At 35.1% G+C, this 14,536-nt stretch overlaps 1 protein-coding gene across 6 annotated transcripts in view; it reads right to left on the reverse strand.

Moving 5' to 3' along the window:
* Nucleotides 1-584: 584 nt before the first annotated feature.
* The window catches only part of CLINT1 (clathrin interactor 1), a 62,782-nt gene continuing 48,830 nt past the window's right edge, over nt 585-14,536 (reverse strand). For 4 of the 6 annotated variants that reach the window (XM_022590255.3, XM_022590257.3, XM_089909624.1 and 1 more), the window contains 4 exons: nt 9,643-9,717; nt 5,579-5,871; nt 3,525-3,729; nt 585-2,299 (listed from right to left, as the gene is read on the reverse strand). In XM_022590255.3, coding sequence (XP_022445963.1) covers nt 1,953-2,299; nt 3,525-3,729; nt 5,579-5,871; nt 9,643-9,717 — 920 coding nt within the window. In that variant the 3' untranslated portion in view covers nt 585-1,952. The remainder of the gene's footprint in view (nt 2,300-3,524; nt 3,730-5,578; nt 5,872-9,642; nt 9,718-14,536) is intronic. The other 2 variants (XM_022590256.3, XM_022590258.2) reach the window with 2 other exon arrangements.

Raw genomic sequence — 14,536 nt, forward strand, 5'->3', positions numbered from 1 at the left:
TAAATCAGTTTTATTGGAAAGAAATTTTAAACACAAAAGTTTAGAAACAAAATATTTATTTCCTTTAAGAACCACACATATTCGAAAAGGTGATGCCATACCTCTCAATTTAAAGAAAAAATTCATTTAAGATTGCGGGTTTTAAATATCAGTGAAGATATTCTCCAAGCTGCCACCAGAGCCTGGCTTGATTGCTCTGAAGTAACAACACTTGAAAGCTCCTATTCTTTGAAACTAATTTAAACACACTGAATTGTTGAAAGATTAAAAACCACAGTCAGCTAATTACACTCTCTCTCATCTCTTATTCAGCAAATGAATCACTTTTCATTACCACTTAGCTGAAGTACATGAATTTCTGCCTAATTAGAAATGTTGTAGATGGAACATTAGCAAGAATGGAGCAGGTCAGGATATCTTTGCTGCTTCATTTTTAATTCCTAACAGCAGTCTGATAGGAAGGAATAGAGAAGTCATTAAATAATTTTAAATTATTTATAAAAATTACTTTGCCCAAATTATAATTATTTCTTCCCCAAACGGTCTCTAATGTCTAACATAATGAAAGAAAAAGCAGTTCAACATTGATTTTAATGAACATTTTAATGTTATGTATAACAGAACTATATTATGAATACAATGGAAACAAAGTTTTATCAATAAAAAAAATTTCAACACAAAGTGGGGAGGTAATAATTTGATGCCTATATTATAGTATTTCTTTTAAAAAATATTCCCAGCTTAAGGGTGAAACAATTTTGCATTCCAAACTCTAGAATCATGATTTTCATGTGACCTTAATGCAGAATTACAGCAGGAAAACAATTTAATTAATTTCCTTTATTTGCCATTAAATCAATAAAATCTTTGACTGCTACAGGTCTCCTTTAATAATATATATATTTAACTCCTCTCTATTGGAACCATATTGCTAATGCCATATTATATACACTCAAAACCAAAACAATACTGTATAAAAATCTAAAAGCCAACATTGTTGAGTTCTAACATTTATATTTAAGGTCTTAATGGATTTTTACCCTTTTCAAAAATTTTTTGAAGACACCAAAAAAAAAAAAAATTTTTCTTTTTGACTGTTCCTGACTATTACATGGTGGCTACAGGGATAAACACAGAAGGAAGCCTTGCCAAGTTATCACTGCAAAGTGTAAATAATGACTGCTAAGAACAAATAAAAATACTGGAGGGTTTTTTTTCTTTTCTTTTAAAGGAAACCATAGAGCAGTCCTGAAAAAAATATTTTTCCGAGTTCTGCACAGGATAATCATAGCAGAAGAAATGGGAAAAGTCCCATAGCTATCACCAATTGCTTAAAGAGGTTTTGTTACAATAAAAATTTGGATAGTATAATAGTATTGCTGGAACATTAGCAAAAGTATATACATTCCAGTTACCTTTGATTTAGCCATAATCACATATGTATGCCTTTTTTGGACAAAAATATATATTTTTATAAAAAACTGATCATCCAACTTTAATGATTTCATATATGGACTCAAGAGTGGTAGTAAAAGGAACAGACCCAATTGTGACAAGGCAATTCAGGGACAGAAAAATCAAGTTCTTCAGGAAAAGAAAAGTATAAAATTAGAGATTCAAACACATTTATTCAGCCCTATTCTAGTATTCCCACATATTATGATATTAAAATGGGCTCCTCAATTTATAAAGGCTTTCAGTGGTCTCACTGCCCCATTTGTGGCCTAGTCTCACTGGGAAGAATGATTCTGACTGCCTCATCTGAAGCGCCCTTGCCTGGCCATCTGAAATACTAGATATTTTGCTTTTATAAAACAACCTTTTTGGTTCTTAATGTAGGTTTATTTTAATTAATTGATGAAAGAAAGGGGAGTTGACTAGCATTTTCCATCCCAACATCACCTATCTGCACCACTAAAAATCCTTCATTCAATCTGCTCCTTTACAATCTCTTACTTGCTAAAGTTGGCGAAATTTGCAAAGGCATCTTGCTTGGGTTGCACAGTTCCAGAAGTCATGGCTAAGTTGGGCATGCCCATTCCCATTGTGCCTGTCAGGCCCATCCCAGCAGTTGACATCCCTATGTTCATGTTCATGCCCATCATGCTCTGGTTCATCATTGGACTATTTCCAAGAGGGGCCATTCCCATGGTGCCAGTCATCAAACTGGGCATGCTCATAGGCATGGGTCCCCCCATCAGAGGGTTAGTTTGGGGCCGGACAGGAAGCATGTTCGATGGAGAACTGAGGTTTACAGCTCCGAAACTTTGGGTCATCACATTCATAGGCTGTTGCATATCTAACAGCAGAAAAGAGACAAAAGAACTTTATCACACTGAATTCTTAGATTCACAGAGCAGAAAAATAATACAATCTTCCTGACCATCAATACTTGTAAGCTCCAATAAAATTACTTTGTAGTGATTTTTTTATAAGAGAAGTCAATTAACTTGTATTGTTTACTCTTGAGAAATATTCAGTGGCTGTTAGCTCTGATTTCCCCAAGATGTAGAAACAGTAAGAGTGGGCTGGCAGAAAACATCAGGCAATTTAAAACCATTCCTATAAAATCTATTACTGAATCCGACCTAACAAGTTGTCAAGAGCTACTGTGTATCAAAAACCTTAAAAAGTTTATATCCTTTGACTCGCTCTATTTTTAGAACGTTATATTAAGGGAAAAAATCACAAGTAAAAAGATTTATACAAGACCATGGAGTTATTTATAATAGGAAAAAAGCTGGAAACAACTGAAATAACCAGCAAGAGAGGAAATGCACACTAATATGATGGATAACTATAAAGATCCAAAAATCACGCTTTCTTTCTCTTTTTTTTTTTTTTTTTTCTGCGGTACGCAGGCCTCTCACTGTTGCGGCCTCTCCCGTTGCGGAGCACAGGCTCCGGACGCGCAGGCTCAGCGGCCATGGCTCACGGGCCTAGCCACTCCACGGCATGTGGGATCTTCCCAGACCGGGGCACGAACCCGCGTCCCCTGCATCGGCAGGCGGACTCTCCATCACTGTGCCACCAGGGAAGCCCCACGCTTGCTTTCTTTAAGAATATTCAACACAGAAAAAACAATAATGTTGAATATGAACTGCAAGAAACAAAATATAGACAGAATGATCTCAAGTATTAAAAATGTGGTTAGAAAAGATGGACTATGAAGAAACATGAATTAATGGTGATTATCCCTGGATTATGGAGTTCAGATGATTTTTGTTTCTTGACATATCTGCCTATATTAAAAATTTTTTCTCAACAAATACTTTTATTTTAGTGATCAGGCTCCCAAAACTCACCACCATACAATAAATGTTAACATGTCAAGAGCAGAATACAAAGCAATTCAATGTGCCAAGAGGGATACCAGGTATTATGTGAAAACACAGTTAAGTGTTAAATTAAGTGAATACACAGTTGCTTTCAGTACAGTTTTATTTCATGGCTTGAAGTAGTCCTGGCATAAGGGCAAAGGACTACAAATACACAAAGAAATGGGATGTCTTGCAGTAACTTACTCTGTTGTTGAATCATTGTATTGAGTGATGGCTGCTGGGGTTTGGAAGGCTGCATACCAGGTAGTAAGTTGTCTAGGCTGATGTTTACGCTGGGGTCAGACCAAGTAGAAGGCAGGGTTTTGCTGACTGACTTCTGGACCATATCTGTATTCTGATTATAGAGAGGATTAGGCTTCTGCAGCACTGTGCTAACATTTTGCAAAGGCTGGAAAATAGAAAAATGCTCTAAAAATTAAGCATCTGCTCTATAAAGATTACCAGACGGCAATTTAATCATAGTAACTCCAAATATATACTAGACTTTGTAATAAACTCTTGAAACCAATAAGAACAACAAATGTTCTACATTAAGGTCTTCAATATCCTGAATCACCAGCTTCCCATAATATTCCTCTGAAGTCCAAATCATGTTTGGGGTGGGGAAAAAACATATGTACACTAACAGTTATCCTCCCATCACCCCAATTCTAGAAGCCACAATCCTGGGGCAACTATTAACTTCGGGTTAGTACAACTTTAAGGAAATATACAAGTGGAAATTTATTCGTACAAAATGGAATTCGGGGTATGATTTCTCATGTTAAAAAAACAAAACCATCAAAACAGCAAATTATATTCCACATAACCTGACGGACATATCCCTGCTCCATGTATATTTCTATTGCCTAAAGCAAGCAACACTAGTGGAATTTGGTACAGTATGGACCAATACAGAAGAAAGGAGAAATTCAGGAAAAAGCAGCAGAGGTGCCTGGTAGTTACTACCAGAATAATTGTAACAAGGACAGAAAAAGGGAAATAAATACAAATAGGAAGGATAATTTAAAATGGACCAATGCAAAGACTCACAACACAGTTGCGATTAAGATTGAAAATTAGTAGATTGGCTTTATGCTTAGACCATATGAAAGAAACAGTGAACTGCAGTTCAATTTAATGGTACTGGTATGGCTCTCATGTCCTTTTTCTTAATGTTAGGTCTAATATCTGTTATACAGATCAGTCACCTTTCTGCTTCTTTCTTCTCTTCCTTCATCCTAACACCCAAAATAGGAGATTCTACATATTAAAATGAATAATTAGCATCATAAACAAATATTCAGAATAGCCTGAGTCAAAAATAGCAAGTTCCTGATACAGCTCAGACACATATATTCTGCACTTGTTTGAATTCTAAGCTAGTATTAGGTAATTTAGATTTAATTTTAAAAAGTGAATTTAAAAGTTCCTGTTTAGTTATTTTCCTTTATGAAAATAAAAGTTGAAAGAAGAGCCTATATAAACATTATATAATGTAGAGCAGGTCCAGAATAGGGAAGAACATTCATTATTTTAGAGAATAATTTTCTATATTAGCAATATATCTCTATTCCTTCTTCTTCTCGTTCTTTTTTTGCGGTACGCGGGCCTCTCACTGTTGTGGCCTCTCCCGTTGCGAAGCACAGGCTCCAGACGCGCAGGCTCAGCGGCCATGGCTCACGGGCCCAGCCGCTCCGTGGCATGTGGGATCTTCCCGGACGGGGGCACGAACCCGTGTCTCCTGCATCGGCAGGCGGACTCTCAACCGCTGCGCCACCAGGGAAGCCCCTCTTTTCTTGTTCTTAATGTCTTTAATTTTTTATTTTTAGGCCGTGCTGCACGGCACACGGGATCTTGGTTCCCGAACCAGGAATCGAACCCACATGCCCTGCAGTGGAAACGCAGAGTCTTAACCAATGGGCCACCAGGGAACTCCTCTATTCCTTAATCTTAAAAACAATTTTTTAAACTATTAAATTCCAATTTGTTTATTAGTTCAATAAATTTTCAACAAATGCCTCCTCTGTGCAAGGCATCACACTTGGCTTTGCATGGACAGCAAGATGAGTGAGAAGGCCTTGCCCTGGAGAACCCAAATGACTATACCAGGGTAGGGACACAAGGTAAACGCCAATGTACAAAAGTAATCTATGTGTCACTTGCTTATTTTTCTGTTTTATGCTAATCTGCCATTAGCTAGTTAGAGCATCTCAAAGATTATGAATCACAATTTCCAAGGGAGGCAGACAACTTACCTGTGATCTTGACATGGGCAAACCCAGACCTACAGTATTAGTGCTCATCATAGAGAAATTCATACTCTGGGAAGATGTCATTGTTGCCTGCGATGAGCCCATAAGATCAAATAGGTCTGAAGAATTTGAGGCAGCTGGAGGTGGGCCTAAAGCTGGTTGTGAGCTACTGACAAGCTCTACAGCTGGCTGTGAGGCACTGCTGAAGAGCTCACCACTGGCAGCAACAGGGCCTGACGGGGCTTGGTTGAAGGCACTCCAGTCACCAAAGTCTCCATTCCCACTTGCTGCTGTTACTGAGAAAGAAAAAAGGGTAAGAAAGTTTCTGAAATGCACAGAACACATATGACAGTCTTCCAAGTGAAACAAATTAGAGCTGATCTGTGTCCATCCAGATTAACATCTGCAGGTACCACCTCCATCTGGACATTATTCTTTCTCATGAATATTCCACCAGTGTTAACAAGGTGGCAAAGAAAAAAAACTTCCACATATAAAGTAAAATCCATCTCTTGGCATTGGCAGGTCTGAGGTGACACAAAGAAATTACAGAAACTAAAGCTTTCCTTCAACCTAAGTTTGCATATCAAATAAGTTTCTAGCTAAACAAATATGAACTAGCCTGAGATCCCCAAAAAACAAGAAAAAAACCTCTAAACTGGTTAAACTCTTTGCTGGGAGATCCAGAATCCTCATGCAAGGAGTAACTCAGTAAAATCAGACAGTTCAGCTCATTTTGTTCAATCATTATTTGGAAAGGTTCAAAGAGAAATCAGACTATGATTTATACCATCTCATGTAAATAAAACCCCAAATTCATTAAAAAGAAAAACTCAAAAACTCAATAAAATTAAGACTAGGATTACTAAATTTCTGTAAGAAGTTCTCACCCATTTGGCCATGCTTCCACTGACAACACAAAGGCTACAGAGAGCCATGATATATAACCTTAGTACACTGTTTACTTCAAATGGGACTGTTCAATCTATTTAAGTAAAAAGCGGGGTATAGTCTTAAGAGGGGAACTCATGCTAATATTTAAAAAGAGAAACAAAACTATCACTATGCTTCAAAGTATAATTATAACAAGTTTAAGATTTAATGCATAGAAAAGATTTAATGCATTTAATAATATAAAAATTAATAGGTTAGGGCTTCCCTGGTGGCGCAGTGGTTGGGAGTCTGCCTGCAGATGTGCGGGACGTGGGTTCGTGTCCTGGTCCGGGAAGATCCCACATGCCGTGGAGCGGCTGGGCCCCTGAGCCATGGCCGCTAAGCCTGCGTGTCCGGAGCCTGTGCTCCGCAACGGGAGAGGCCATGGCAGTGAGAGGCCCGTGTACCGCAAAAAAAAAAAAAAAATTAATAGATTAATAGACTGAAATATTTAAGAGAACGGATTTTGTATTTTACTGGCTGTGTGACCTTACTTAACCTTCTCTGTGCCTTTGTATTTTTATTTTATTTAAAGGAGAGCTTTTATTTATTTATGTGGCCCCACCGTGAGGCATGCGGGATCTTAGTTCCCCAACCAGGGATCGAACCCATGCCCCTGCAGTGGAAGCACAGAGTCTTACCCACTAGACTGCCAGAGAAGTCCCCCGTGCCATACTTTTTAAAAAATCTAAGTTGCGAAGACTGAATAACTTAATATATAGTAAGTGCCATTTGAGGTTTATTGTTACTTTGGATTAATTGTGAAAAGACAGAGGAGAGGCAAAGCATCACACTTTCTTTCCTTTAGGTATGCCATATAAAAGTATAAGTCAAGCTTCTATAAATTCTGCATACATAATACTATTTGGAACACAATAAATATAAAGGCAAGTGATACTTGCAAAAAAATTTTTTTAAACTAGGCTATACTAAGTAAACAAACCTTGCTTTAAGAAAGGGACAAACAGATAAATATGAATTAATGGAAGTTGAAAAAAGCAAAGGTGAAGAAAGAGCTACATATAAACTGTCATCTGAAAGCGAACAGTATGTAGCTCAAGTTAATTTCTTTGCACTACATGTTCACTTACAACTAGGAAATACATTTTGTCTAGCCTAAAAGGTAACCACCCACTATGATATTGTGTCTCATTATGCTAAATATCAAGAGAACAATAACATTAAGTCTTTAAAATTATATGTTCTATTACCATTTTGTAATGTAAGCACCCTCAAAAGAGAAAATAATTCACTTAGAAACCCCAAGTTCTACCAACAATTTAATATAAGAACTGGGCTGATATTCATTACTTCCGGGTTTTGCTAAAATATGTCTTTGATCTTCTTTACAAAAAAGACTGAATTAAGAGTTTTACAGTTAGTTCTATGTATTAAACAATTTAAACTAATTTAAGGAAGACTGCTGGATAAAGGTAAACTTTATGCTGATTTTCTATCTGCTTGATCTAGAAAACAGAATAAGAATGGAAACTGGGGCAAAATGTGTTGCCCCATCTGAAAACTTTATCTGAGATGATTAATCATGGGAGGAAGAGATTTCTAGTGAGGCATACATTGTTCAGCAATCATTAATCATTGTTGCAACAGCTTCAGCCCCTTGCGTAATGGTGATCAGGTTATGTTAATCACATAAGATGAAGAGATGTTATCACTTAGCAACATTAACATATTTGAATTATTTGCATAGTAGGCAACTTTATATACATAAAAACTTTGAGAATTACACAGGCAGTCTGTAAAATTAGGGCAATGTTCATTTTCCACTTTGATTTGCCTATAGCAAGGTATTAACCCTTACAAGGTATAACCACACTTCTAAAATGAAGCAGTTCATTACTCCACAATCCTGGTTTCTGGGAAATACTTGGAATTTACACAAGTGGTCCAAATAACCCAAATCACATTAAAACCTATGCGTCTTTCTTCCTAAATCCTCACTAACCTAAACTAGACAGTACTAAATATAAATTTTAATCCAATTAATGGGGATAGATGACTCTACTTGAAATGAATAAAACTAATTCAGTTAAATATTTCCTCCTTGCCTCACCTCATGTTTGATTTTTATAGCTAAATTTTTTATATTATCTCTCAAACTTCAGACTGACCAAATTTTATGGAAAAAAACATTAGAACCAACCCCTTTACAACCTAAAAGACACTTAATAATGAACTGAGACCCTATTCTACACGTCTCTACAGACGTTACTCTATCCTTATAAAGAACCATGACAAGTAGCATTATTCCCAATTTTAGAAAGGTGGAGGCTCAGAGGCTTTCATAAAGTTAAATAGCTACCAAAGTATATGGCAGAGGTAGTAAGATAAAAATATTAATAATAAGGGGGAAAAATACAAGCCCTTCACCTCAGTCCATTATGTTTAAGCCTATATTCTGCTTGGATGTTAGCTTTTTTTTTTGCCATTTTAAAAAAATTGAGGGTGTTAACTGACACATAACATTATATTAGTTTCAGGTGGACAACATAATGATTTGATCTTTACAAATATTGTGAAATGATCACAACAAATCTAGAGTATTTTAAAATTTCTAATTTAACATGGAATGAGGAATTCTTTTTTGCCTGAGGTTCAACTGCTCACATTTAAGGATATGCCAAAATGAAGTTCAGTTATTTTTCACAGAAATTCTTTTAAGATATCTAAATTATAAAGAAATGAATTTTGGTAAGATGGTCTGCCCAACTCCAATGTCCCTGAATTTCATTCAAGAAAATCATATAAGCTAAACATAAACCATAATATTCTTGCTGCTAAAATGAGATTTATACTTATTCACACTCCCTACGCACCTACTCCCTGCCCCCCCCCCGCCCCCAAAAATAAAACAAGAGTCACTTATGAGTGAGGGCAATTTTATTTAGGTGTACCTGAGTAGTCTGCAACCAGATTAATTCGTCTGGCACATTTAGGATACTGGCCCAATAAAGTACCTTTGTGAATAAATTCTTTGGGAATTGGGAATTATAAATACTACTACAAGTAGAAAATGGCCAAAAGCAGCAGATGGGGGTGGGGTGGTGAAGGGTTGTTTTGTTTTGGTTAACATTTCCACTGCCCCTAGATTTCTGGCCAATCAAATCATATCGTACCTTGGGAAGGGAAATTGCTTGATGCAGCGGCTGAGCCAAAGTCAGCAAAGCCTCCAAATAAATCAGCTGATCCTCCTAGAAATTAAGTATGAGGAAAAAAAACTGTCAGAACCACAGCACAACTGATAGCACTTTTAGGAAGCCATTTTAGCACTGCACTCAAAAAATACCCAATACTAGAGCCCCAAGACCCATCATAAACAGCTAGTTAGTTGATCCAGCTTTTCATGTCACCATGTTCCCTTTAAGCTACCACAGGACAGACTCTCTTACAGTATCTCTCAGTTCTGTAACTAGTAATATAATAGATACTACAACTGTGGTTACAGTTACCCCTTACTCACATTTCACGAACATAATGTAGGCATGTAGTTTATCTGGCCAATTATGCTCTTTATAAGAATCTTCAGTGGATGCTAAAACCTGGGTAAAATGTTGCTGGGTAATCAAATCATCACTCCACAGATTAATTACAAATAAAAAGAGATTAAGCTACTTTTACAGTGCAGAAATCATATAGATACCACCTTAAACAAGTGCTCAAACTTAATGTCACTAACAATCGGACAAAATAGCACTCATGGGTCTTCTAATATAAAGAGACTAAAAAAGAAATCATCATCCAAATTCTTCCCAAAAATATTTAACCTGACTCCAGTCACGAAGAATGAATCAGACAAATACAAATTGAGGGACATTCTGCAAAACAGCTGTCAAGACTCTTCAGAAAATGTCATCATAAAAGAAGAAGACCAGGACCACTCCAGATTAAAGAAGCCTAAAGAAACATGGCAAGTAAATGAAATGGGTGATCCTTGACTGGACTCTGGATATTTAAGTAAGTGCTATACTGAAATGATGTAATTGAGACACCAGGGAAATGTGAATATGGTCTATTATACAACGGTACTGTTTCACTGTTAAATTCCCCAAATATGATAATTATATTATGATTGTGAAGGAGAATGTCCTTGTTGTAAGGAGATATACGCTGAAGTATTTTAGGGGCAAAATGTTATGATGTTTGCAATTCTCTCAAACGGTGCACAATAAATAAACAAAACCAAAAAAGAACTAGAGAGAGACAAAGAAAATGTGACAAATTTTCTGCAGTTTGACTTTTATTTAAATAAAAAGGGAAAAAAAAACCCTTTAAGTTGATCTGCATAGTAATCAGTTTTAATAGCTATAGGAAGAAAAATGAATGCAATGAAAAGGTGGACTATTTTTTCCTATTGTTTACTTGCAAATATTTGCAAAACACTTCCATTTTTAATCCTTGAAAAAAAAACCAGTAGCTTTTTGCTGCTTCCAGACTGGTGTTTTTAAAGGGGTGAGATTCAAATCATAAGGCTGCAGATCAATCTGCATGCATAACATCACATTCTCATACAAATTTTCATTTGTAAACACTAAACAGGTACGAATATTTACTTTTATCTATAATTTGAACAGTAACATTGTTAAATTTTATATTCCACTTCTCCTCAATTCAGTTATCAATGAAACAGCAATAGTCAAAGGATCTAAAACCTTAAATAGTTGTCCTTATTTTTGTCCTTAAAGATTTCACCTCTTAAGAGTCACAACCTTAGAAATTTAGAGCGGCAGTTCAATTATTGTGCTTTTACTGTTATGTGAACATTATATAGGTTACATCACAGCTGCTTAGCCTGCAGTGCTTAGAAACTAGCCAGGTGGGACTGGAACATCTGGGCTGCACTCAAATACCACCAGGGACAGCTTCCAACATCTGGTGCCATTTCTGAATTGTCTTATCGCTGCAAGACATTCTGTCCCATCTGCTACACTCAACTGGGTTAATTAAACTAGAACCATCTCCCCTTCTTAATAAATAGCCAGCAGTAATAAAAGGAACAAATCAGTTTCTGACACAGGTGAACTTGGTATTTCTTTTTAAGGCACATTTACTGTAGTCAACTATCAGCAGGCCTAACAAATTCCTTATTCCTTCACCTCATTACAGATGCACATATTCACATGTATACTCACTCACCGTGAACTAACTTCCACCAAGGCCAAGGTTCTCTACTCCTAGCAACAACTACAGCTCATATGTCTGCTTTTGCTTTATCCAAAGGAAAATATCACAGTGATTTTTCTCTTCTTTAAAGGTACATATGTCATAATAAATGTGACAATAGGTACAAAAGATCAATGAGCTATATTTTTAAACTATATAAACAAGCACATATATTAATAAAATCTAGCAGGGAAATCAATGGTGTGAACAGTTGCTGCTTAATATTCATAAGTATGTCTTCTGTAATATTCCTTCATGTTAAAAATATTGATCAACGTATACTGTTAGGTAACAGAATGATAGTTCATCTTTTATTATAACATTAAGGGATTTGAAAATAGGGGATTATTTTCATTTTCTTCATCCAAGCAGTGAATAAACATCAATATGTAATTTATTATGCCAAATGAGTTCGGAATTTTCAAACCGTATCCAGTCTGGGCTACAAAGAAAATTCATGCTGTGGAGTATAGCACTGAATACTGTGAATCACATCTTCAAACTGGGTGACATATTTTATTTTTGTCCTATCCTGAATTTAACATTTCAAATAATTATTTTGTTATTCTATTGCTCTACATTCTAACACCTAAGCTAAAATTATACTACGTTCATAACTTGTCTATAGCAAATATTATTCTTTCCATCCACACTACAGGGAGTTTAATTTCAAACATGACTAATTTAAGAACACTGGAGGTAAAAGAGTGGAAACACACCTAAGAATTTAACAAATAGAAGCCACCTTTCCTTGAAAAGGATTTAACTTTTCTCCATCTTCTGAAGTGCCACAGACTATACTTCTACTGTGTTTTACATAATGTGATCCTCAACTTTGGAAACTATCTCAGAAATTAAAAATCTCTTATTTCAATTAGGAAAAGTTTCTCCCTCCTAGGAGGGACTATCCAAACCTATATGCATGATGTTATTCATACCAATGCCTTAAATTTAACAGACATTTTCTATACTTAAGCATTTTTCCCAGATAACTTCTATCTAAATAAGAGTCTACCAAAAATTGCTGCATGTGGAAGACTGCTAAATTTCACAATAAGAGCTACCCTTCAAGATTCCCACAAGAGGTGTCATTATAAATGAACCATTTCCATCTGCCTTTTCAGGGAAGCAAGGAGGTTATTTACAATCACCAGCTGGGAACATGTATTTTCCAAAGCAACATTGTGAACAGGAAAAATATAGTTGAACTAGACAGTGCTTTAACTATAAACGGAAATATTCTTTAACGAAGAATTTAATCTAGATTACGTTATGAAAACTTTTGCACAAGGAGTTCTAATAAATACAAAATTAATAGAAATGCCAAAAATTGTAAACATATGATGAAGAACTAATATAAATAAGTTTTTAAAAAATCGATAAGGATAAACAACCCCAATTTAAAAAAAAGGACAAAGGACATGAATAGACAAGTTACAACTAGCAATATAAAACCATGAAAAGTTTCAAAGTCAGTCATCAAACACATGCAAAATAGAATGAAATATTATAACAGAGAGAAGTTTGGAAACAAATCAAAACCTAATGTCCAAAAAATAAGAGGCTGACTGGTCAAGTAAATTACAGCATATTTACACAATGTTAAGATTATAAAGCAATTAAAAGGTCTGTAAAATACCAACTATAATAAGGAAATGGTCATGAGATTTTAGATGAAAAAGAGTTTACAAAAAAATATAATAACAATAAAATCTTTATCTAGAAGCCTGAAAAAGATTTGCAACATAATAAATGCTTAATTTACAATGCTTGGTGTCAGTTTATCTCTTGTAAAAATAAAATACAGTGTGTGTGTGAGTTGTGAAAAATAAATAAATAAATAAATGCTTAAATAAATATATTGACTGATTATATAGAAAATGTTTAAAGAAAGACTATTCACCAAAATTATTAATAGTTAACTTTATGCACCTAAGTTACGGTGAATTACTTTTTTTCCATAAAATTTCTAAAATGAGCACACACTACTTTTATATTAGTGAAAACAGAATATGGTAAAACATTTTATTCTTAGTAAACTTAGGTTAAACTAGAGACAACGCCCATGAAAATTCTAATATGTAAGTTGGGTTGTAATAACCAGTAACTTGGCTATAACAAGGTGGTTCACATCCATGTAAATATCCTCAACTAACTTTAGTGATAACGGAGTACAAGGCAACAGGTTCAAATGTAAATGTAATGAACATTTTGGATTTTATATGTTAATCTTAAAAGATATTTTTTAACAACCAAAAATTCAAAAGATATTGCAAGCCTTGTAAAGTCTTTATATTTTCTCTTCAACCTCATTCATTGTACTAAAAACAACTTACGTAGTAGTATGTTAATCAAGACCTAAATTCCTTAATTACAAAAGGGACAAAAGAAGACAACGAAAACTCTGAAGTCGAGATATACTAAAAATGAAGTGGAATGGTTCTTGGCATTATATTTGTAACTGGCTTATTTTCTAAATACATTATTATTCATTTAAAAAATGTTTACTTAGAAACATACTATGTATAAATGTCACCAAAATATCATTTGAGTACAGATTTTAAAAGAACATCACCAGAGTGGGACATTTATCATCAGAGTCTCAAGAAAATTTTGATGAATGGGTTTCACATGTGTACTTTTAAACTTGGTTGATATTCCACAATGATTTTACCACATATACTTCTGAAGATGCTAACAAGAAGGACGAAATAACACATAAAAAAAGAAAATCTGAGCATTTTCTCCAAGGAGACATTTATCTGGTGAATGGTACAGAAGCTGTATCTGCTTAGGTTTACAGTTCATGTCCATATTACTTGCATGACAGCAGTATTATAAATATAGGCA

This window comes from Delphinapterus leucas, chromosome 3 (assembly GCF_059928025.1).
Source record: "Delphinapterus leucas isolate spDelLeu-1000000601 "Yukka" chromosome 3, BTC_Dleu_Yukka2, whole genome shotgun sequence".
Lineage (NCBI taxonomy): Eukaryota > Metazoa > Chordata > Mammalia > Artiodactyla > Monodontidae > Delphinapterus > Delphinapterus leucas.